Below are 26,508 nucleotides of genomic sequence, written 5' to 3' on the forward strand. Positions count from 1 at the left end.
ACCAAGTTGGATTCATTCCAGGGGCACAAGGAGGGTTAACATCCGAAAATCATCAACGTTATCCAACACATCAACAAAAAGAAATATAAAAACATATGATAATAGCAATAGAGCTGAGAAAGCTTTCGACAAAGTGCAACACCCATCATGATAAAAGCCCTGAAATTCTTGGGATACAAGGAACATACCTCAAACATAAAAGGCCATCTATGACAAGCCCAACAGCCAGTATCATTCTCAAATGGTGAAAAGCTGAAGCAATTCCATTAAGATCTGGAACAAGACAAGGATGTCACTCTCACAACTGCTTTTCAATATAATACTGGAAGTCCTAGCCAGAGCAATAAGACAAGAGAAAGACATCCAAGGAAATCCAAATAGGAAAAGAAGAAGTCAACTATCACTATTTGCAGATGATATGATAATATACATAGAGAACCCCAAAATTCTCCCAGAAAACTATTCAACTCATCAATCAATTCAGTAAAGTGGCAGGATACAAAATCAACACACAAAATCATGGCCTTCCTATACACAAAAATAAATCTGAAGAAGAAGAAATCAAAAAAACCACCCCTTTTATTATCGAAAAAAAAAAATCAAATATTGGGAATCAATCTAACAAAAGGTAAAGGACCTATACAAAGAAAACTATAAAACACTGTTAAAAGAAATAGAAGAAGAAGACACAAAGAAATGGAAAGACATCCCCTGCTCTGGATTGGAAGAATAAACATTATTAAAATGGCCATCCTACCAAAAGCAGCAATATACAGATTCAATGCTATTCCAATCAAAATCTCAATGGCATTCTTCAAAGAAATAGAACAATTATTGATGAAATTCATATGGAATCACACCAAAAACCCCCAATAGCCAAAGCTCTACTGAAAAAAAAAGAAGGAAATGGAGGCATCACACTCCCAGACTTCAAACTATACTACAAAGCCATATCATCAAAACTGCATGTATTGGAACAAGAACAGACAACACAGACCAATGGAATCGAATAGAAAATCCAGAAATAAACCCACAGATTTATGGTCAACTAATCTTTGACAAAGGAGCAAAGACTATGCATTGGAGCAAAGAAAGTTTGTTCAATAAATGGTGCTGGGAAAACTGGGGTCGCTACATGCAAAAAATGAAGCTTGACCACTACCCTCACACCATACACAAAAATCAACTCAAAATGGATTAAAGAAAGACATAAGACCTGAAACCATAAAATATATAGAGGAAATATAGGCGAAACACTACGGGATTTGCACATCAAAGACTCTTTACAGACACATCACCCAAAGCAGTGATAGTGAAGAGAAAGATAAACAGCTGGGACTACATCAAATTAAAGAGCTTCTGCACAGCAAAAGAGACAATAACAAAAACAAAGAGAAACCCCACCAACTGGGAGAACATTTTTGCACCCAACACTAATGATAAAGGACTGATCACAAAAATCTGCAAAGAGCTGATGAGACTCAGCAACAACAAAGAAAATAATCCAGTCAAAAAATGGGCAGAAGAGCTAAAAAGAAACTTCTCTGAAGAGGAAATGCAAATGGCCAACAGACATATGAAAAAATGTTCAACATCACTTGTAATCAGGGAAAAATGCAAACAAAACTACCATGAGATACCATCTCACAACAGTGAGAATGGCACATATTAAAAAAACTAGCAACAACAAATGTTGGCGAGGATGTGGAGAAAAAGAACTCTTGTGCACTGTTGGTGGAGTGCAAACTGGTCCAACCACTATGGAGAGCTGTGTGGAGATTTCTGGACCTACTAAACATAGAGCTTCATATGATCCAGCAATTCCACTCCTAGGTATTTACCCAAAGGACACAGAAACATCAATTCCAAAGAGCACCTGCACTCCTATGTTTATAGCAGCACTGTTTACAATAGCTAAGCTTTGGAACAGCCCAAATGCCCAAAAAAGATATGACTGGATCAAGAAGATGTGGTACATATATACCATGGAATATTACTCAGCTCATTCAAAAAAGATAACACATGCATTTGCAGCAACATGGATGGCACTGGAAGGGATCATGCTCAGCGAAATAAGCCAAAAAGAAAAAGAAAAACACCGGATGGTCTCACTCATAGCAGGAATCTAGAAAACTTAAATAAGGGACCAGGAAAATGAATATAAGAAAGTGAAAATCAAAATCAACAAAAAAACTATGAACCAGAGACACTTTTTGGGGGGTGGGGGGGGGGGGGGGCGGGAGGGAAGATTGGGGTCAGAATGGGGCGTTTGCAATTGTATGGGGGAATATAAAAATAGAATTTAATATTTAAAAAAAAAAAAAAAAGAGTTGTATAGCAGATTCTGAGCTCTTACTAAACCTAAGAAATGGATTTAAGTCAAGTTTAACCAGTTTCCAAAGACAAAAGGGTTCCATTTGATAACTAGATTATACATATAATGGCTACTTAGAAATGGAATTGTCTATGAAGACTCAAATTTGTACTATCTGTGGAATATAGTACATGGTACTATCTGTGGAATAACACTATGACTGTACCTATGTCAAGTAATAATGTCTATGACTACTTTAATTCTAATTCCCAGTACTTCGTTTGAAAAGGGACTGCAACTTATTCACTCATTTATATTACTTGGAGTTTCCAGCACAGAGAATAATAGATGCTTGATAATGAATTAATGAAGATGATGTGGTGGATTAATAAGAACATGTGATGTGATAGAGAGAGAAATTTGATTGGCATCAGAAGACCTAAGTTCAAATCTTGGCTCGAGATTTCCATAAGCAAGTTTCTTAAAATTTCAAAACTTTAGAACTTCACTTACAAAATGAGATCATAGTGTTGTATTAAATTGAAAGAGTGTAAAAGTATCAATTACATAAACAGGCATAGGAATACAGGGTGTGTGTGTGTGTGTGTGTGCTTGCACACACAAGTGTGTGTCTTATACATGCATTTTATTATTAGTAATCAATAGTTATAAGTCTTAAATATTAAAATTCAGTCAGGTAAATACTATCTTTACTTAATTTTGTATGACTATGGGCTTCTGTGAAAAGAGTTTCTGTGAACCTTGCTGTGAGGTTTAATTTGTAATTTTGATACTCTATGTATAACTTTCCCAGGCCACACTCTATCTGAATAGTGAAACAATTGTAAATGTACAAAAGCTCTTTTTTCTATGTAAAGTAAAGCATGTCTACTTTACCTCTCAGAGGCTAAAAGTTATCATGAGAGTAAAGAAATTATGTTAAAAAAAAAAAAATAAACTTCATGGAAACAAAAAAAAAAAACAGATGGAAGATCTGAGCTTTCTCAATCCATTACTGTTTTAGGTTAAAGGGGCTAGGAAATATTAATGAAACAGGGACAGTGTAAAGAAAGAATGGACAGAGATTTTCACTCTTCACCCTTAAATCTTATTTACGATAAATTTGTTCTCACACTGTAACTTGAAAGCCCACTACAAAACACATTTAATGTGATTTTCATGTGCTGTTTCTTATGATGATTAATGGTCAAATGGTGGTTAGTGTTTAACTTTAAAATAAAGAAATGGGAATAATGCATGGGCAGTGTGGGTTAACTTTCACATCAACCAGTAGTTTGAAGGGACTGAGATGCAGAGTTTTGGCAGAGAGAAGACTTGAGGGAGATAGACTTCAAGCAAGTGAAAAGCAGAATTTCCACAGAAGTAGGCATTCAGAAGAGCAAACAGGCATTGAACATGTTCTAAGTATTGGGATGCAAAGTTATAAAACGCTGTCTTTGTTTCAAAAAAAAAAAAAAAAAAAACAAATGTTGGCGAGGGTGTGGAGAAAAAGGAACTCTTCTGCACTGTTGGTGGCAGTGCAAACTGGTCCAACCACTGTGGAAAGCTGTGTGGAGATTTCTGGACCTACTAAACATAGAGCTTCCATATGATCCAGCAATTCCACTCCTAGGTATTTACCCAAAGGACACAGAAACATCAATTCCAAAGAACACCTGCACCCTATGTTTATAGCAGCACTGTTTACAATAGCTAAGCTTTGGAAACAGCCCAAATGCCCAAAAATAGATGACTGGATCAAGAAGATGTGGTACATATATACCATGGAATATTACTCAGCATTCAAAAAAGATAAACACATGCAATTTGCAGCAACATGGATGGCACTGGAAGGGATCATGCTCAGCGAAATAAGCCAAAAAGAAAAAGAAAAACACCGGATGGTCTCACTCATAGCAGGAATCTAGAAAACTTAAATAAGGGATCAGGAAATGATAACTATAAGAAAGTGAAAATCAAAAACAACAAAAAAACTATGAACCAGAGACACTTTTAGGGGGGGGCAGGGGCGGGAGGGGAGGGATTGGGGTCAGAATGGGGGCGCTGCAATTGTATGGGGAGTATAACAATAAAATTTATTATCTAATAAAAAAAATAAGTTATTATTCAAACTGGGAAAAAAAAAAGAAAATATAAGCTACAGAGAGAAGAAAAATTGATTAGTATAAACAAAACCAAAAGTGTTACAGATGAAAGAGTTAGTAGACAAGAACATAAAAGCAGTCATTATAAATATATTCCATATGTTCAAGAGGGTAAAGATTGAACAACACTCTTAAACACATGGAAAATATACAAATGATACAAATGAGCTTCTAGAGATGAAAATTACAAATCTAAGATAAAAAAAAAAAACGCTGGCTAGAATTCACAGCAGCTTAGACACTAAAAAAGAAAAGATAGTAAAGTTAATCACACAACCACATAAAGTAACTAAAATGAAACAGAAGAAAAAAGATTGAAAGGAGACGTGAACATAGCATCAGTGACCTGTGCTTTCAAGTGGCATGTAATTGGAATTCCAGAAGTAGAGATAAGAGAGGGCAGTACAGAAAATTTTCAAACCAAAAGAAAGTTAAAAATGAGGAAAAAGGTAAAGAACAGATGTGATCGATAGAAAAGAAATAGCAAGATGGTAGATTTAAATCTAGCCTCAAATATATCAATAAATCACAAGACATGTAATGGTTAAAACACCCCAACTGAAAGGCAAATATCACCAGATTAGACATAAAAGCAAACCCAACACATACTGTCTACAAGAAACACAATTTAACTATAAAGACACACACTGGTCAAAAGGAAAAAAATACAAATCGTATGCTGACACTAATATAAAGAGAGCTGGTCTCCTCATCTGACCATGCAGGCAACTGATCTCAGACTTCAGGTCCCAAAATTGTGAGAAATAAATTTCCATTGTTTATAAGAGAAAAATAAAGAAAGCTGGAATGGTTATATTAAAGTAGATTGCCAAACAATCAATCAAGCAAGCATGTTGCCATGTATACAGGTAAGGTAAATAAAGTGATCAAAACCTGGCAGAAATGTGAGAAGTACACAAGTTCACCATTTTTGTCTGAGATTTCATGACTACTTTATCAATATTGATAGAAGTAGATAGAAAATCTTTCAGGAGACAGAATAGTCAACTGAAATCTCAGCAGAACTTTTGTAGAAATTGATAAGTTGATTTTAAAATTTATATGGAAAGGCTTAGGATAACCAAAATAGCTGTTGGAAAAAAATTACATCCAAACAATATTAGCAGACATGTACTACCTGATTTCAAAATTCTGAAGCTTATTTCAAACAAACAACCACCACAACACAGTGCTTATAGAAACGACAGTATGGCATAACAAAGATAAAATTGACCAATAGATATTCCAGAAATAGACCCACAAATATGCAATCAATCGATTTTGACAATGTGTTAAGACAGTTCAATGGTAAATGGATAATCTTTTCAACATATATTGCTGAAATAATAGTCATATAAAAAACTTAGACCCTGACTTCACAAAATAGAGAAAAATTAATTTGAAATGCATCACAGATTTAAATGTAAGAACTGTAGTGTTACTAGAAATGGAATGCTATAGCATTTCTAGGGAAAAAAAAACCTGTGTAAAGACATGAATTTGGTAAAGATATCAAATATGATGAAAAAATGACAAATAAGCAGTTGAAAAGATGCTCAACATTAGTATGGACATGTAAATCAAAACCACAATACATCCACACTGAAATACCACTATGGATCAAACACCACTGTGCACCTATTAGAATGGAAAAGTTAAAAAGACTAACCACACTAAGTATGGGTGATAGTGTGGAGCAACCATAACTCTCACATACTGCTGATGGGAATGAAAGTGGTAAAAAGAGTTGGGAAAACAACTGGCATTTTCTTCAAAAATTAAACACACATCTACCATAGGATCTATCCATTCAACTTCTATGTATTTATCTAAGGAAAATGAAAGCATAGATCCATACAATAGGAAATTTCAACAGTGAATAAATAAATTGAAATGAACTGATATGTGCATCAATATGGACAAATCTCAAACGATGAAGAGTAGAGGAATCCAAACAAGTGAATATGATTCCATGTATCTAAATTTATTGATAATGCAAACTAGAGTGATAGAAAGCAGCTCAGTGACGGCCTATAGTCACAGAAGACATGGGTGGGAGGCATGACAAAGGGACATGAGAAAATTTTCGGTATGATTAATATTTACATCATTTTGACGGTGGTGATGGTTTCATAGGTGTGTGTCTTTGTGTGTATAGTTTAACAAATTGCACATTTTTATGGAATGTCTTTTTCAAAACATCTTAAATAATACACACTGTGCCTTCTACAACAAAAGCTAAATCCATGTCAAAACACTGGCAACAATATCTGGGCAATCAGTAGATTTTACCTGTGGGTTCTTCTTCAGTGACAATGATCTGTCCAGTCCAGGGAGCTGAAGGGCGACCTGAACAAAGATAAGTATAAAGATCATAAATACTTACAAGTCCAATTTTAACTGCATGGCTGTGGGTCTGCTAATCCTAAATGGCCTGTTTCGCCACCATTTTTTGTTACCTGCTGTTCTGCAGTCCTATACAAGGTCAGAACTACCCAGTCAATCAGTTACGGGAGCCAAACCTTACAGTGTGCCTTTCTAATCAACCAAGAGCTTAAAGCGTGATCACCCTGGGAAGGCTATGCATCATGAGGTATGACTGGGAATGCCTTGGGGAGTGAGGGCTGCAGGGTGCTGATGACCCATGCACAAACTTACACCTGACTTACACATGAAGAGGGATGACCCAGAACGCCCTGGAGGGCTGAGGACCTATGTATGACAAGGGACCCAGCAGTTGATCAGTGGAATGCACTGTTGATAAGATTGAAACCCTGGCTGGGGATATAGGGCTTCATCTCAATTACAATACCAAGTCATCAAGCAGATGAGAAGTGCCTGGAGGGGAGACTCACAACCCCCACTGATGACACTGTAGATGACAGAGCACATTTTCTAGTTTCACCCCTCCCATTTCTTTTTGTCCTCCTTCCCCTCACAACGGATGCTGTATGATTATTCTATCAATAAAAAGGCCGGGATCTTGCCCTTCAGCAGCATCCTGCCTTGTGCAAACTGCTCCACAACTCTGTTTCTTTATCGGTGTGGTGTTGCTGATACAACACTCACAAGTCCAGTTTTAACTGCATTGCTACATTGGCAAGATTAGTGACATACGAGTTTGTTTCTAGTTTACTTAAATATTTTCCTAGTATGTGTGTGACTTTATGTCCTCAAGGGACTTAGAAACTGCTGGAGCCTAGGGCCAGCTAAGTCAATGTTTCTGGAATTGCACTTAAACAAGCTAGGTAAATAACCTGTGTTCATTCACTGTTCAGTATGGATCTCCTGAAACACACAGGCTCTCTTGTTCTTAAAAGATAGCTTGTATTTGGAAGAAACATTTCCAGAACAACTGCAAATCCAGTAGTTACTATGTTTCATAATGAAGATAAAAGAAGAAGGGTTGCTGATCCTGCAGGAAAGCTCAACAAAAGCACTTTTTTCCCATTACATTTTGGAAAATGTTACCTGCAAAGGAAAGCTAGTCTAGATCCTGAATAAGGAGAATGGATTGAAGAAGGTAATAGAAAGTTAAAGAGGAAATTCATTTTTCTGACCCTATAGATATCAGAATGATATCTTGTTTTAATCAAGGGACTTTTCACCAGAGTTTGTACAAAAAATGGAAAAGTGATAAAGACGATAGCTTATTTTCAATTCAAACACATCTTATTTCATTGGAATTTATAAAAGAGGAGTAAAGGCAAGCAGGAGATGGAATTGCAGATTTAGGAAAGGGAGGGAAACTGCATGGTGGGTGAAAAGTGACTGGAGAAAAATCAAGGAACCCAATCAAAAGATGGTGATATTTAACTTAGATTTTTTTATGATGCCATTCCATGTGCTTGAAGAATAACATCTCAAATATGGCATCCACCATTAGTCCTTAACTAAGGTGGTTTTGCCTGCTAGGGACATTTGGTACAGTCTGGAGATGTTTTGATTGTCCTAAGTGGGGGTAAGGTATGCTAATGCATGCATTAGGTAGATGCCAGGAGTGCTGGTAAACATCCTATTATGTATAGCATAACCACTTTATGGTCTCTATTATGGAGAATGTCACATGGTTCCTAGGAACCAAACGTATCCAAAAAAATCATGTATACCATGATTGTGACACAGAGCCTTGGAGGCTAAATATATGAAATTATTAGTTTTGATTGTCTAAAGGAAAATTTAAGTATAGATCAGATATAATGTTGCAAATGTGTTTTTCCTTTGATATGAAGAAACTCAACTCCTCTAAAGGCCAAATTCAAGGTTGTGGAATTACCTTACAACTTTAAAAGAACCAGAAAGAAAAGTAGATTTGGAGTGTGATAATAATGAATAAAAATGTTCCTTAAGGCTCTTGGCTTTTATATTTTATTTCAAACACAATGCCTGGAACTCAGGTTAACAAGGCAATATTTTCTGAATCAAAGAAAAATAAAATAAAGTAAACCCTTTAGAGAATGGATGAACCAAAAATCAAATATATGTATTTTCAATTTTTGTTTTTGTTTCCCTTGGGATTTTCTTATCATGCATTTCTTATTCTTTTCTCCCTCTAGTGGAAAGAGGAGGAATAACCTCGCCATAAGCTATATTGCAGTTACTATTATAAAAATCCAGGGAAAATCCTAAAAATTGAAATGTACTTACTTTTAAGTCTTGCTTTCTCAGCTGGATCCAGAGCAGCCACAGGTTCAGAAACACGAGATGGTAGACCTATTCCAGTTTTATTCACAGCTCGAACTCGGAATACATAGGAACGACCTTCTATTAGACCAGTGACTGGAAAACGAGCAAACTTCACAGGCGTGTCATTGCACTGAGTCCAGCTATCTGTGCCCACTTCACATCTAAGCAAAAGAGAATAATGGACAAAAATATTAAAAGGATTATGGCTATATTATGAGCTCCAAAACTGCACACTAGCAAAGTTACTTATGATTTTCTCTCTTCACAATATCCAGTTCAAGAGTGGTTACATAAGCACAGGTACTCAGTTGTACTCAGCTGTAACATATTTTCTTTAACCAGATGAAAGAAGCCCCAAATCCTTCCTGAATACCTACGTGTCTTCCAAACTCACTAAAAGCAGGCAGGTGAGGGCTTCACGTGTTATGCAGAGGACCTTTGCGGGGGCGGGGCGGGATGGGAAAGTAGATAGGTATCTTTATGTTGGACAGACTAAGGGGGAAAAGCAACAAAATTTCTCCCTGACTCATGTCTTCAATTCCACCAATAGTGACTTCTTTCTTTGTCTTTTTAGACACTTTCTTTTAAAAATGATGTTACTTTATACTACAGTTTGGAAAGGGCTACCTTAATTTCTCACTTGGTGGTCATTACACGTGTGGGTAGAAGGGTGAAGAGGGTACTGTACTACACTTGTTTCTTAACAGATGAGACGGATGAGCTGCAGTAGTTCCCAGTGGCAGTAGAAGATAAGTACTTAGAACCTCTAAATCTGATTGGGTGCTTTTGCAGCAATTGGTACCTGGAGATGGAGTGGTCATGACCTGTGAGACAAAGATGGCAGTTCATACCATACTATGGTCAAATGCAAAAATTATCTTAGGAATTTACGTAAATATATAAGCTGGTAGAATAAAAAGATTATATATATAAATACATACATATGTGTGTGTGTGTATATATGTGTGTGTGTGTGTGTGTGTGTGTGTGAGAGAGAGAGAGAGAGAGAGAGAGAGAGAGAGAGAAAGCAGAAAAGAAAACATTTCACCTACAAGTGGTAGGAGAACTGAAGCATGCATCTCTATGGCCAGATACCTCTAACTGAAGCTAGACTAAATACTAACTTATCAATAAAATATCCCAGAATAGGACTCCCTCCATCCACAGCTGGCTGTTTCCAAGAGATGATGATATAATCTTTGTTGGCATCCAAGCATGCCACATCCAAAGGAGAGGCTGGAGCTCCTTCTATCTCTGCTTCTGCATCTGTAGAGATATAGAAGATCCCATCAATCCTTTCACATATACTGTCAGTGAGCAAGCCAAGTTCTTAGTGCACACATTTCTTGATCACCTCCATGGTGGCTACATCTTTGGCCCCAGTAGAACAAGCTTCAGTCTTGTAATTTGCTTACCAACATACCAATATGTGCTTTTCACCAAGAGCGTGTTAGAACAATACGTTAGCATGAGCTCTAACAAGGACACTTGACCTTTGCCTCAGGGCTCTTGCCTGCCCAAAATTTTCTAAAAAAAAATAAATATGTAAATACTGGGGATTACTATCAGAAAAGTATAAGGTAAGCTATGCCGGAAAGTTTGTTCTTAAAATATTTATTGTGCAATGTTACTGGGAAACTATGAATGACTCTAAAGGGGAACAAACAGCTCCTGTCAACTCCTGCAGCAGTCCACAGGAGAACATGAACCATGATGCTTTGCCCACTGCCATGCTGGGCACAACCATTTTGAAGGAGAAAGGAAAACATTCATTTTCATCAAGTGTTTGTTCCCAATCGGAAGATCCTTGCTAAAGGAACTCTGATGCAATACCCATATCTGAGCTTCGTTTATCTGATTCTAATAAAAGTTCAAGATAATACAAGAAATAGTGATTCTTTACAAAATGGAACCCTCAGACAGTGGTATCTTCTCCAATGTGTGACATGCACAGCTAAATAAGTGAATCCTGGGTGTTTTTAGGAGGAGAGGAAATGAAATGAAAACAGTCAATTAGTAGCCTTTTAAGGAAGACTGATGAAGATAGGCAACAGAGTCCCCCAGGGCAGAGTCCACAGTTGTTCATTCTTCCTGACATCTGGTCAACCCTTTCATACCAGGAGCTAAAGGCTAAGGGGGCTGACACAGAGGAGCCACCCAAAGAAGAGAAAGCAATTCTTGTTGACTGAATACACACTCTTCCTGTGAGCTAAGCTCCTGTAGCTCTTATGAGTAATTAAAACATATGACAGCATGGCAGAATGATTTATGTACATCTGAAATTAATAGGTTTGCATTACATGTGAAGAATTCAAGTCCCTCTGGTTTTGAACATTCTATTTTTTGCAAGAACTTGCAAGAAAGTGCCTCTAGGTAAATATTTCCTGCTACAGGAGAATGTAAGTAAATTAAAGTGCCTAAAATTTAATGCAGAATTCCTGCATGCCACAAATGGAAAATGAGCATTTTGGCGGGGAGAACCTTCTTTCATTTCAGGCTTTGAGAGCACTGGAGACTGGGTGGGAGTGTGCTACTGCAGGTGAAGGTAGAGCACTCCTAGATGGAAGTGGAGATGTTGAGGTTAACAGCCTAAGTGGCAGAAGAGACATAGCTGGACAGTCACTCAGCTGCAAGGGGAATAGTTGGCAACCTCTAGCATGTCCATTTGCTAAAGACCTATAACACAGTAAATAGCAATCCCTGAACTGATACCATGGACATTAGTTTACTGAGTCTGATAGAGAGTAGGCAATTAAGGATGTTTTTAAATGTCACTTTAAACACTTTGGGATTTTTTAAAAGACTTAGACATAAATTTAACATATGCTCAGCAACATCTTTTACAGGTATTTACCCCGGAGAAATGAAAACATGGGTGCATGACTATCAACACAAATGTTCATATCAGCATTAGTCATGGTAGCCAAAGAATGAAAACAGCTTAACTGTCCATCAACATGTGAATGAATAGACAAACTGGATAGACAAAATATCCATGCAGTGCAATACTATCCAGCATCTAAAAGGAACAAGCCATTAATACATGTTGTATCATAAATGGACCTCAAAACATATGCTCAGTAAAAGAAAACAGATATAAAATATGACATTTCACCCAGAAAAGTTCAGAAAAGGCCACACCATAGATATAGTAAGCAGGTTAGCAGTTGTTGAAATAAGAGTGGGAATGGGCAAGAGAAATCTTCTTGGGATGATGAAAGGAATGGTCTAAAATTGTATTGTGGAAGATGGCTACTTAAGTCAATAAATACCCTAAAAGGCATTGTACACTTAATATGAGTGAATCTCATGGTATACAAATTTCACCTCAATAAAGAATTTTTAGAAAACCTAAAATAAATTTAAGTCTTTTTCTAAAAGTTGTTAAATTCACAATACAATTGTTGAAACTTGTCTTTCCAGGCCTCCCTGGTGGTGCAAGGGGTTAAGACAACCTATGAAGCTGTCTGCAGCTACTGCAGCACGAGTGCGATCCCAGGCCAGGGAGCTGCCAACATGGCACAGCAGACCTCTCCTGACTCGCCTGCTGCTCCCCTCAGCAGTGTATTTCAGTCAATCTGCCTGTTCTGCTCCCCACTCTGTCTCTGGTGAATCCTCTCACCCCCTGCATCTCTGGCCTGTACCCCAGTTCTTATATGCATAAAAATAAAATAAATCTTTAAAAAAAGGAAGAAACTTGTCTTTCCAATTTAAGTTTTCCCATTTTTCTTTTCAATTCCTTAAGTCAACATCTGATAAATTTTAGAATACTTCCATCTTTTTATTTGTGGATTAAAAAACTGGCTTAAATTTCAAATTTCAGTCCTTCCCCCATGTATAGTTAATAACGTGCAGTACAGCCTGCACTTGGCAGAATCACTAACTCTGAGTCTGGAATCTAATAAATGCCATTGAGGAGACCCTAGGCTGTGTTAGAGTTCCCAGAAAAAGTCCACAAAAGAATCACCAGCACATAACTGAGCTTTCTGGGTTTTTTTGTTTGTTTGTTTTCTTGAATTGTTAGAGATAAAATACTCTCTGGTTCAGGTGAGATGACAGAGTGGAAGAAGCGGTTCCACCTATTCATGTAGTTGGGCTTTTCCAGGTGGATTAGCTAAGCAAACTGATTTGCTGTTGTGTTTCAGTGATTCTTTTCTTTTTTTTTTTTTTTTTTTTTTTTTTTCAAGTTTCAGATACATTTATTAATCAGTGTAAACCCCTACAGAATACACCAACATGATTTCGTGCATTTAGAGGGAAGTATTTCCTGGTTAAGTGGAAAATTGTGCGGACAGCTTCTGGAAGACCTTCATTTTAAGCAGCTTTATAGTGAAATATTTCATTAGAAGTCTGGACCTTCTTTCTTCAGTTTGCTGTAATCTACATTCACTGAATAGAACTTGTATTGATCATTGGGACCCAATTTGTTCCAGGGTTCTGGGTTATTCTTTCTGTCCCAACTGACATCTGGATTGAACAAAGCCAGACACATGACATAGAGCGCTGCGCCAGTACCTCCCGCTCCAATAAACACGAAGAGTGGGATCAAGCTAGGGTGCTTCCTGGCCTGATTGAAGATCTGGCGGAGCATGGCTGCGGGAGAGACCTTGGCCGGGAAGATGAGAACAAGCCTGCAAGGCCGATCGAAGTCACCGCTCCTAGTCCAGTGATTCTTTTCTTACTCCAATTTACCCAGAAGTCTTGCTCCTCTCCCTCCCTGGCCATATCAGACTTTTCCCACAATCCTTGTATAGAGAAAGTGTGATGCACTGTCAGATAGTAGAGATATTCGTGGGTCTTTGTCGGTTGCTGGTCTATGGAAGAATTTAATGATCATTTGTGTTTGTTCAGTGCAGCAATGATACAGACATCTATCTGCGGCCAGTATCCATTCTTTCTGTTTCCTTTTCACAGGAGAAGCCCTAAACTTTAGCAGGTAACATGGATGCCCAACTAGAAACTAGATTTTCTGGCTTCCCTACTGTGAGATGCGTGTGACTGTGCTCACATGCAGAAGCCATGTGTGCAGATCTGCTCCTAGTCCTCCATGTCCTTTGTCTCCTTTTAGGAGGCTGGAATGGGATCATGGGAAAGAACAGTGAGGGGGGCAGTGGAGAAAGAGCAAAGATGGATACGAACGGCCATGTTGAGTAGGACCATCTAGACCTCCCCTTACCTTTGGGACGGGAGAGAATTTAATTTTGTTTGACAACTTAGCCTAATTAAAATCCTGGGCTAGACCCCAGAGACCTACATCCTAATTCCACTTCTCCTTCTAAGTTACTGTGAGGCTTTTCATAAATCATTTTCTCTTTCTAAGCCTCAGTTTCTGCATCTTAAAATTAAGTGGTTGGACTAGAATGGAAATCCTAACATTTTTTTTTTTTTGTGCCATAAACTCCTTTGGCAAATAGATAAAGCCTAGAGGCTCCTTATCAGTATTTTACTTTCAAATGCATAAAATAAAGTACATGCAATTTTTAAATAAATCCATTATACTGAAAATACAGTTGTGACCCTTTGGGAGTATGTGAATCCAGCTAAGGACACCTAGTGACCTTTCAAGTTCCCTCTTGATCAAATTGCAGATGAGTCTATGATTCTATTTAATGCACAAGAGATAAAAATATTAGTAAGTCTACCTGTATTGCTTATATTTTCTATATATTATGATGTTTTAGCATCTTAAATACCTTTCTGATAGGGGAGAGACTGCCCCTCCACTGCCACCACCCCCCACCCCTCAACTAGTCAATTCTCAGGCAGAGCTATGGACACAGACTGGAGCAGCCTATGATGTATAAATAACCAATCCCAGCCACACCTTCTCTATCAGGCGCAGACAGCTGGGAGACAAAGTTCCACAGCCCTAATCATCCCAGGGCCAGCTACTAGAAGCTAGGGACCACCCCTCCAGTTTAGATTCCACAGAAATTATTTAAACTTGTCAATCACTAACTGTTAGTCTGTATCGCCTTCTCTTTCCCACAGAAACTCCAAGAAAGTCCCTTGTGCTTGGCTCTTCTGCCTCCTGACCAGCCCATACTGGTGTTTTCCCTTTGGTCTCTGAGATCTGTGAGCATAATACAATCCTGGGCCTCTACTCTCCACATTGGTCACAGCTGACTGGCCATCACTTAAAGGGCACAGAACACGGTGACCCTTGTAGTCTGGAAGAATCAAGGCCTTCCAAATATGCAGGGATCCGATGTGGAGCGTTGTTCCCTTTGCTCAGATCCAGTTCATTCAAGACAACATTGAAAGAAAGAAAGACTTCTAAAATGAACAGTGTTAGTTTCCTTTAAGGATTAAGTTGAAATACCCTATTTTCTCGTTCATTAAATCTGAGGTTCTGGAGAAGGGGCTTGCTTGAAATAGACTTTAAAGAGTAAATCCCCAAATAAACATGGCTCTCTTGTTGTAGCTTTCATAACCTGATCATCTTTCCGTAGAGCTAGTATTTCTACTGGAACACTTACAGAGAAATGGTTTGATAGGTTCACTGAAGATGAGTAAAGTACTGAATTTAATGATTGTGTAAGTTAATATCCAGATATTATTTTTCCAGATATATAATCTGGAACAGTTGTCAAATGGTTCCTTCATCATAACAAAAAACATGTTTGGACAGATTAATCTGGCCTTGGTATTTTAAATATTCTCAGGCATTCACTTTTTGCTAGGTCTTACCTCGAACAAAGACATAGGCACTATATTGCTCATAATATTCTCCCATTTGTACACGGATTGCATAGAGGCCTTCATCTTCTTTGTTGAGATGAGAAAATGTCAGTGTTGCCCTATCTCCACTCCAGTTTGTTTGCACCCATTTTGATGGAGAAACCAGTGCACCTGGAAATAAAATAAATAAAAATATAAGCAAGTTAACTGATTTTTTCTCCATTACTCCCTTCTTTCTCCTTTCTCATGCATGTTACTATGTTTCCTTCTCTCTCTCTGTCTGTCTCTCTATTTTATATTGGAAATTATTTGACTGTTAGAGGAAGTCTCTAATACTTTCTGATTGAGGGGATCAGGACCAGATACATAATCTGCAAGGTTCCAGATAAAAATCCTTATTCAAAATGCAGAGGAAAAAAAGTTAAAGGTAATAAAATATAACTTTTTAAAAAATATTTATTTATTTATGCAAACAAGAACTGGGGTACAGGCCAGAGGTATGGAGGGTAAGAGGATTCACCAGAGACAAGAGTTGGGAACAGAACAGGCAGATTGACTGAAATACACTGCTGAGGGGAGTAGTGGGCGAGTCAGGAGAAGTCTGCTGCACCATTTTGTTCTCCTCCGTGGCTGGGGATCAAGCTTGTGCTGCAGTGGCTGCCAATAGCCTCATAGGTTGTGTCTTAACCCCTTGCACCACCAGGGAGGCCCCAAATATAACTTTTTTTCCTAAAGTATTTTTCCTTATAAAATATAACAGGGGTAATAGAAATTACAGACAAAATTCTATTTCATGCTGTAATTTAATATACAAAAATTTCTTATTAATTTGATATTAAGATTTCTAGCATGCTTTTCTGCGAATTCAGTTATTAACTCACCAAATTTATGCTCTAGCAGCTTATTTTAAGTCTGTATAATTGAAAGCAAGTTCAGTCACTCCTTGCAAATAGAAGGTCACAAGTGTTTTGATAATTTTTTATTTGGGAAGTATCTGTTGCTGATGCAACTATTGCTGGAGCTATTGAGTATAAATAATTATTATATTATATGGTTCTATACTACATAGTATTATTAATAAATTATACAAAAACATTGAATGAACATTCTAATAAGCTATTTTATTTATTTATTTTTTTTATAGAGGCATGTTTTTATTTATTTATTTATTATATTTGTTTGTTTGTTTTGTTTATACAAGCACTGGGTACAGTCAGAAGCGCGGGAGGGTGAGAGAATTCACCAGAGCCAGAGCAGGGAGCAGAGCAGGCAGAAGGACTGAAGTACACTGCTGAGGGGAGCAGCGGGTGGCAGGAGAGGTCTGCGCACCATGTGGGATCCTCCTCCGGTGGCCGGGGAGCAGCCGGGGAGCAGCCGGGGATCGAACCGGCGCCGCAGAGGCCGCGGGCAGCTTCGCAACCCAGCGCTCAACCGCTGCGCCACCGGGGAGGCCCTAATAAGCTATTTTAAAACATGAATTTTAGTACTCTAGAACTGAAGATTCTGGAGGAACATCTTTTCTTAAAAAAAAAAAAAAAAAAGATACTCCTGAAATCCACTTCAGATAAGTCTAAATTCTAAATGTAAATTTACAAAATTGCATCTTATTGTTTTCCTTAACATATTGTATGACTTGTGGAAGTCATGAAAGAAACCAAAATGACTTTGTGATTTCTATCTAATTTAAAATACTTTTTCTATACATTCTATCACTGCATCTTAAATTATGATGAAAAGTTAATTTTAAAATTATTTTCCTTAACAATGGATTCATCCAAAGTTTCATATAGAAATAACACTCTCTTTTACTGAATGTGAAGATCTTTAAACTTAACTTATATTTTATATCTGTGCCTATCTGCTTTGCAATGTTGTGGCAGTTTTCAGAACTAGAGATTCTAAAGTCAATGAAGAATTCTATGGATAGTAACTGCCTTCTGTGCTCTACTGCAAGACGGTACTCTTTCGTTTTATAATAGTTTAGTGACAAAGTTTACTGCCTGATTACCATCAGGTCCTGTAGTGGTGCCCAGACCATGGAATTGATAATTGTGCAGATCCCAAGGAAATAATTTCGAGGGATGAAAGGGCAAGCTGTCCTCCTACTGTAGGTTCTCATGCTGCCCCACATGGAGCTCTGCCTCCCCTGAAGTTCAAGCCAACTGTCTAGCGAGTTACTGCCCACTCATGGGTAAAAGGGCATGTTCTATAGTCTCATTGGACTTCACTGGACTTTGCTCCATCATACCAAACAAAACATACAAAATGTACAAAACAAAACAAAATCATATTTTATTTACAAAACAAAAACACATTTTGTCATCCTTTGTTTATGTTACTTGGTGATAAGAAGTTAAACAACCAGAAATATATTGTAGTTCTGCTACCTTGATACATGTGTGAAAACTTTTTTTTTTTAACATGCAGTAAGTTATGCCTTTAATGTTCAGATTCTGCCAGTTTTGAGAAACAGATCATCAATCTTATGGACATTCATACTCTGGTGTCAAACATAATGTGCAAGTTTCTGCAAATACGAATTTAATTGAGAATTCATGTAAAGCTCACCATTTCTGTACCACTGGATCTCTGGCTGGAAATGTTTAATTTCAGGTGTGATAACTACACGGCAGCCGAGAGTCATCGTCTCACCCTCTCTCCCAAAAGACACATCAAATTTATCATCAAAGTGGATCTCAAACTTGGACGCATAACCATAAGGAGTCACAGCAACTGGGTACAAAAACAAAAAAAAATGTCAGTAATTCATTTTTTTCTCACCAGAGTCACAAACATTTTAAGAAGCACAGGCAGGAAGCGGTCACAACAAAGACCTATCAAATGGTTTAGGCTTTGCCATATGTCAGGCAATGGGCCAGGGCTTGGACTTATTGCTGTGAGGAAGGTGGGCTCACAATTTAGTGCAAGAGTCCCCACACTTTTCTGATCATACATCTCTTTTTGAACAAAAAAAATACAGTTTTTCAGTAAGTTGTCTCAATCTTTTTAATGATCTGCGTGGAAAAATATAAGAAATGTAAGAAAATGAAATGTCCATGAGAGAAAGCTGAAAATTTAAAATATTGAAACATCAAAAATATTTTTCTTAAAAATATCTTCTTTATAGATTGAATATAAGCCTACATCATACATATATAAATGTTTTCTATTCTCTTTTCTTAAATGAAAGGATTTGGGAAAATAATAACTATTAATTGATTTACTGCATGCCAAGCACTTTATATTTGACATGTCATCTAATCCTTGCAACAACTTCATGGCATTGCTATTATTTTTTCTTTTTTTTCATATGAGAATATAGAACCTCAAAAATGTAATATGGGTTCCACAGATTTCATGTGTGAAGTCAAAATTTAAACTTATAACTTCCTAACTCTAAAACTTAGGCCTTTCTCCTATATTTCTTCTCTCTTCCTAAAAGATCATTCAATTTATGTCAAGTATTCCAAGTGCTTAATACCGATAAACTGAACCTCATAATAAACTCAAACCTCATAATAATCCTACCAGAGAATTATAATAAGGGAAGTATCTTATTATCTCTGTTTTACTAATGAGGAGCCAGTAGCACAGGGAGGCTGTATAACTCCCACAACCACTCCACAGAGGCAGGATTTCCACTGGCAGGCTGTTTCCAGAACCTGTGTTCTCAAACAGTACATGATTTTGCCTTGAATTTGATGTTCCCAGGCAACCACTAACAGTGAAATCACTTCTCTTTGAATCATAGGTCCCATCTACTCCACACCTATTTTGTTCCATTAAGAATGGTTTTAAAATGTTCTCATGTGGAATAAAATAAAAAAAAAATTTGTGACGTGAAAATTTGTAGGGAATTCAGATTTCAATGTTCAGAAATAAGATTTTATTGAAACACAGCCACATTCATTTATTTCCCTAGAGTCTATGGCTGCTTTCATGTCATGAAGGCAGAGCTAAGTAGCTGTGACAGGGACCATATGACCCATAAGCCTAAACTATTTACAGTCTAGTCCTTTATAGAAAATGCTTGCTGACCCCTGGTTTAGAATTAGAAAAACCAGGATACATGTCCCTACTTTACCATTTTGAGTGGTCTTGTCCTGTTTTTTAAAATCTTTAAACTCTCTCCTCAACTGCGTAGCATAGATAAAAAGGGACCAATTTCATAAGTTGTCAGGGAGCATTAAATGAGTCAATACATACAAAATATGTCCTTGCATAATGTCCAACACAACTGATTGATGCATATGAACTATTAGAACAACCAGTGGTATTCCAAGCACTTGAACCACTATATGGAACATAATAGGTTTTAAGTACATATTAGTTGAATGACTGAATGAGAACTCTCTGTTTTCTGTCTTGGGAGCTACTGTGCTGAGTTCATGTGTCAGTCAGAGAAGGATCCAAAAGATTTAAAAGGCTGATAAATAAAGTTGAGCTGGGCAGGTTGGTGGTAGGGTAGGGGGTGTTTAAAATTACTCCACCTGGGTTTATATAATGGTCTTTTTCATTTTAAGCCAGAAATACTTAAAAGCATTTGTCATTTTTAACCCATCACATCTGGACTTTTATAAAACAAGAACAAAACATTCAGAAAGAAAATAGAAACCAGAGAATTAAAAAAAAAAAAAATAGAACCACAGAGAGAGATTGCATACAAACTAGCATACAACATATTGTCATCACATTATATGGCATTACTATAGAATAGCCTTATAATAAGCTGTATTTTAAGTAAAGCTGGCATTTAGTAAATATATTTTTAACTTACAGCTGGGGGGTGAAGTAGAAATTCCTGCATGCAAGCGAGTCTCATCAAGCTCTCCTTTATATCCTGGAAAAGAAAGCAGGAATATATGTGAACTGCTTCATGTGCATTTTGTTATTTTTTTTGCAATAAGAATTTTAAAAAAATATGCTTTAAATAAACAAGCACCGCAACCTACTCTTGACAACAACGGAAGCATAAGCTGACAGCTCTCCCTTTGCATTCATCGCGGAGGCCCGGTACTGAGCAGTGTCTTCAAAATCACACCTGAAAGAAAGTGAACATGAGGAGCTGTCATGGTGACACTCCTTGTGACTACTAGCTGTGCCATCAAGGATCTCTTTGATAACATGGCACACTGCAAATCATCGACTAATACATGGTTCTTTGGGACTTGCGATGAAATAGGGTCTCTGATCCCTGTGGGATTTTACGTAGTCCAAGAGATCCACTGTGGTTATAATCCAGCAGCACATGCGAGCAGAATACCTATAATTCACTGTGATCATGTAAGGGATGGCTGAAGCCTCCAGGTGGTGTCCCCCTCCCCCCTTTACCCGCAGTGGGGTGCTGGTGAGAATAGATAGCCCTAGGGAAAATGCTAAATAGTATCAAAAATTGGGGTGGAAACTCTGATAAGAAATATAAGAGACTGCAGAAGCAGCCCCCAGGATTCAGTGTTTGAACAGTCAGCATTTGGGATACAGCGTTTTCAGATCTTCAGTGATCCAGGGTCTGCAATTACAACCCCCACTGTGCCGATCTTCCAGAAGGCTGGTGCAGGCCTCTGAAGGTCATGAAGAGACCTCCAGCAACCAACCTCAGAGAGGAACAGTTCTAAGGCTTTGCAGGGTGAGAGACTGAAATTGTTCCGGTTTTGCTACTGTTACAGCCTGGCAGGGAAGGCGGGCTGAACTACAAGAGTGTGGCCATTTGTCAGGTTATTTAGCTCCTGCCGCTGCTGTTTTGGGGCATCTCGGCAGGTCCAGCATCTCCTGTTGTGTCTTCTGTTGTCTTTGTGAGTTGGAAACTGGCCTATAGTCTGGTTGCTGCATGCTCCAGGCAAGATGATGCCATCTTGGGCCCGTGGCCTATTGTTCAAGAGAGGAGTTCTGTGTCCTTAGTGGTAGGAAGACATCATCTTAGATGCTTTTTGTTTAGGACTTGAAAACACTGGACACTGCTTTGGGTGAGGTAAATTGCTATTTTGGGCCTCAGTAACTCTTTGTTTTTCCCTGCTTTGTTAAATAAATCCCATTATTGTTGTTCTCTGAGACTCAGTAGTCTTGCAATTGTGTGTGTGTATGAAAAACTCAGACAGTGACGAGTAAACTATATGGGCAGTGTCCTTGGCCGGTTTTACTGCCCTTTGCTGCCTGTATCAATCCTAGTCTGGGTTCATTTAAAATGTAAAAGAAAATGCCCAGTTATTGCTAAGCACTTCAATTACAGCATGAACAACTCTGTGATAAACTGGCCTAAAATCATATCAGAAGCAGAAAGCATCCAGCCATATGATTTTGTATAGGTAGCTACCCAAAGCACATTGAGGACATGATCTTTCTACTTTGCTCCCTCAGGGTCAGATTCAAAATGGGAGTAACAGAGATGGAAAGAAGGAACTTCTCTTTATAGACTCCCTGTGCCATAAACCAGATCCAGATTGGTTTAACATATTGGGTGTTCTAGCCTCAGAGTACAAATGAATTATTTATCCTTTGATTCTACTCAGGTTCAGGCCACGTTTGTAGTTTCAGCCTACAGTGTGATGCCAGAAGTGCCATTTGGAAGTTCCTCTATAACACACAAATTGGGATGTCGTTGATAATAAGGGAGAAAATTATCTCACAGAGAGATGAACAAGATTTCAAAGCAGATTGTTTTTTCTTATCATCAGTTCTTATGTTCCTCATTGTTGCTCTGGATTTATTTTCATTTGTGTAAACTTACTGCTTGCTGAAATTTTACTTATATAAATAGAAACCCAGGAGGGTGAATCTGGTTGCTTTTTTCATAACTGATAATAAAACCACCACATGGCTCACTGCTGTCTCAGTAGACACTCCTCTGGCTGATTGATGTGACTGTAGGTCGGGGTCTATGTTTGGTGACTGTCACAGGATCCCAGGGTTCTGTTTGAAGTCCAGCATCATTTGTGTCATATGTTGTGGGGAGAAGTCTATAGAATTCTACAGCACAGAATGATGTCAATTTTTCTTTGACATTTCAATAGGTCATGGTTTTTTGTTTTTTGTGTTTTTTTTTGCAAACAATGGGGGGAAACTGCTTAGCTTTTTCAACCACATAACTGGGCTTGAATTTTAAAGCCATCTTCAGAGGCATGATAAGTCTTTCAGGACTTAGAAAATGTGATATGGGTTCTGCTTTACATTAAAGCACTCTGATGTCCCACCCTACCTCACATCTATGGGTTAAGAGAGTGGGTGCACAGTTGCCCACAGTTGCTGATGAGCTGAAGGAAAGAGCAATATCTCCAAGTCCAGTTTACTTTCTGTACCACCCATTACGATCTCCAAGGCCTTTGCTGATAAAGGAAAGAGTATGACAATGATGTTGATTTGGAGCTGTGAAGGATGATTGAATATGAATGCTTATTTATGTAACTTCTTTTCTTATTACTATCGAAGAAAAACACACTTATATAAAAGGGTAAATGAAAAAGGTAGAAATTAACTTTTTATTATCATCTTTGACTAAATTAAAATATAAGACCACTTTGGGAGGTAATGTGGCCTCGATAGGAATGAGTCAAGCATATCACTTGTACATGTGCACTAATAGGAACAATGTATGTGAGTGTCCTGTGTGGCTGTGGAATTGGGAAGAAGGAGAGAGAGCAGTTGTTAAGTGGAGCGATGAGGTAACCCCACCCCAAGCAATTGTTAGGCAATGCACACAGACCCTGATGTCCTCTTACTCATTAATCTCCAGTGTGTGCATTCCATAGCGACTCTCGATGATATACTTTCCGGGGTTTGTATGGATATTTATTGGCACCTGGTTTTTATACCTATAATGGAATGACAACAAAGTGAAGTAAGTTGAAGTGTAAATACCTTATGATTAAAAACATGTACACACAATTCTTGTTCTTGCAGGAACATCTGAAACAGCAGTGAAGTTTGTAGCAGCGTCTGCTCAATAATGCAAATCTATAGTAGATTATATAAAATGTACTATAAATACAACAAAACTCATTGAATGTGCTTTCCTCTCTTTAAAATTACATTTTAAAAAGTTAACCTTTCACAACAGTGTGGTAGGATCTCAAATGCATAATGTAGAGATGCAAAATAGAGGGCATAGTATAATAATTACATTTGCATAATGCACAACTAAAAAATATCAATTAATACTGCTAGAAGTCAGGAAAGTGATTTTCCTTTTGTGGGGGGGGGAGGTTTCTTGGATGTTGATAATGTTTGGCTTCTTGATTTGGGTGTTGGTTATAAGGTGTGAGCAGCCTACAAATTCACCAAAGCTCAACACTTATACATAATATGCACTTTTTGTATGTATGTTAATTTCACTTCAATAAAAGACATAAAAGAAAAGGTGACTATTGTTGACACAACAGAGAGGAAAGTTTTATGTTGGGGGTTTTATTGTTGGCTGTCAGTGTAGAATGAAAGCCAAACATTTTTCCTGCTACTATTCTTGCATGTTGATAAAATCAGTGCATTGTATTGAAAGATCATTATATCTAAGTGTTTTATTCTGTCATCAATATGGCTTTTGACTTGGAAGAATTTTAAAAAAATGAATCATGGAAAAAAATTTCTGATGAAAGATTCCCTTTCTCTGACTCTCCCATCCCTGGGTCTCTCAGTCCTCGAGGGTAGGGCTACATGAGGGGGCCCTTCCTCAGACACTGTCTCCCAAGTCAATTGCCAGTGGCTATGATGCCAGACCAGGCTTGTCTAATGAAGCCATTATCTGTCTTCTCAAAGGAGCTGGATTTTCAATGGATTCGCTTGTAGACACCCAATTTCATGTGCACCGATACCATACATAATACTAATACCACATCTGATACCAAGCATTTACCATGAGCTAGGCGATGTTCTAGGGGCTTTATGTGTACTTTAGTAAATTCAACCCTCACAACCAGTCACATGAAGTAGTACTATTTTTAACATCATTTTCCAGATGAAGAAACAAAGGCATGGAGAGGTTAAGTAACTGTCCTAGCTCACACAGCTATGAAGAGCACAGCCAGGATTTAAATGGCTCCTGACAAAAAGTGATGCTTCCATTTTTCCATTGTTCTCTACAACTTTATTTCTTCAGACTTTTGGAAATGGTTATAAGAGGGTTTGCAAGCAGTGGAAAGAAAGAGAGAAATTGTCTTCAGTTAGTTTCTCTCCCCAAACTCTCTCTCTCTATCTCATACACACACACACACACACACACATACACACACATGTTTCTGAAACACAAATAAATTTTTTGTTACTTTTAAAAATGTGTGATTCTCCTTCTCCACAAACAAAACCTCAACTCATCTGCCAAGGTTCAGATCAAATGCAACGTTTTCAATAAACCCCTACCTGAATTCCTTTCCTACCTCTCTGCATCAGCTTTACTTGGGTTAAATTGCAAGATAGATTTATCAAATTATGGTTGGATATGTGTCATTTCTACTACATTTCAATTCCTTGAATATGGGAATTGTGTTCAATCCATCTTTACTTCTGTTCCCACTCTCAAGGAAGACTGTGTCATGGGTAAACATCAGGTTCTCAATGGTTGCTAAATTGGAGTGAGAGGGCCTCCCCAGTGGCGCAGTGGTTGAGCGCTGGGTTGCGAAGCTGCCCGCAGCCTCTGCAGCGCCAGTTCGATCCCCAGCTGCTCCCCGGCCACCGGAGGAGGGTCCCACAGGGCACGCAGACCTCTCCTGCTGCCCGCGGCTCCCCTCAGCAGTGTACTTCGGTCCTTCTGCCTGCTCTGCTCCCCGCTCTGGCTCTGGTGAATTCTCTCACCCTCCCGCGCTTCTGACTGTACCCAGTGCATGTATAAACAAAACAAACAAACAAATAAATAAATAAATAAAATATGCCTCTATTAAAAAAAAAGAATTTAAAAAATAAATAAATAAATTGGAGTGAGGGCCTCCCTGGTGGCGCAAGGGGTGAGATGCTGTCCGCAGCAACTGCAGCACGTGTTTGATTCCCGGCCAGCCAGGGAGCTACCCACATGCACAACAGACCTCTCCTGACTCGCCCCACTGCTCCCCTCAGCAGTGTACTTCAGTCAGTCTGCCTGTTCTGTTCCCATTCTGTCTCTGTTGAATCCTCTCACCCCCCCCCACACACACCTCTGGCCCGTACCCTAGCTCTTGTATGCATAAATAAATAAATCTTAAAAAATAAATAAATAAAAATTGGATTGAATGGAATGACTGTGGAACACAGTAGATTAACTGTAGCTTCATAATTTTTGGCTGAAGGAAGAGAGTTCAGACAAACACATGCTTCATGGTATGGATGACTTCAAATAAGTGCATACAAAGAAAGTAAGTCAAAGCTCTGCATCTCAGTACCCTCAAATGTGAAATGAGAGAGTTGGGACTAGTTTAAGAATCACAGTTGTGTGGCGGGCATAGTGCCATAGCAGACATTGTTGGCTGCTTTCTGTAAGCCCAGAAATGGCCTCACACAGCTGTTTCACCACTAGGGCTTCAGACACTGGGCTGTTTTTTTTTTATCAGAGAAAGCTGTAAAAAGAAATCTGCTGGCTGCTTCTAATTTCAAACATTCCTCACTTTGAAGGATGACAGAGAAGGACCTATTAATCAGCATGTTCTTCTGAGGGAATTGGTTCTGATGGAGTCAAGTAATTTCACACTTGTCTCTAAAGCTTCTTTT

The 26,508-nt window shown here is 38.2% G+C and overlaps 2 protein-coding genes across 2 annotated transcripts in view; both read right to left on the reverse strand.

Annotated features, from left to right (window-relative positions):
• MYOM1 (myomesin 1) overlaps positions 1-26,508 on the reverse strand; it is a 149,702-nt gene that overhangs the window by 76,825 nt on the left and 46,369 nt on the right. The window contains exons 7-14 of the mRNA XM_037508781.2: positions 23,559-23,651; positions 20,799-20,887; positions 20,624-20,686; positions 18,415-18,579; positions 15,856-16,017; positions 10,290-10,431; positions 9,127-9,326; positions 6,772-6,828 (exon numbers count right to left, since the gene is read on the reverse strand). Of these exons, the coding sequence (XP_037364678.1) occupies positions 6,772-6,828; positions 9,127-9,326; positions 10,290-10,431; positions 15,856-16,017; positions 18,415-18,579; positions 20,624-20,686; positions 20,799-20,887; positions 23,559-23,651 (971 nt within the window). The remainder of the gene's footprint in view (positions 1-6,771; positions 6,829-9,126; positions 9,327-10,289; positions 10,432-15,855; positions 16,018-18,414; positions 18,580-20,623; positions 20,687-20,798; positions 20,888-23,558; positions 23,652-26,508) is intronic.
• On the reverse strand, positions 13,351-13,771 carry LOC119243168 (cytochrome c oxidase subunit NDUFA4-like). Its single transcript, XM_037508782.2, has one exon. The coding sequence runs from the start codon at positions 13,754-13,756 to the stop codon at positions 13,508-13,510; it is 249 nt and encodes an 82-aa protein (XP_037364679.1). The 5' UTR covers positions 13,757-13,771; the 3' UTR covers positions 13,351-13,507.

Source organism: Talpa occidentalis, unplaced genomic scaffold (genome assembly GCF_014898055.3).
Source record: "Talpa occidentalis isolate TD23 unplaced genomic scaffold, MPIMG_talOcc4v2.1 talOcc4.13, whole genome shotgun sequence".
NCBI lineage: Eukaryota > Metazoa > Chordata > Mammalia > Eulipotyphla > Talpidae > Talpa > Talpa occidentalis.

What these genes read in the sequence shown, in the direction of transcription:
- LOC119243168 (XM_037508782.2), bottom strand. Translation starts at nt 13,756, where the DNA reads ATGCTCCGCCAGATCTTCAATCAGGCCAGGAAGCACCCTAGCTTGATC.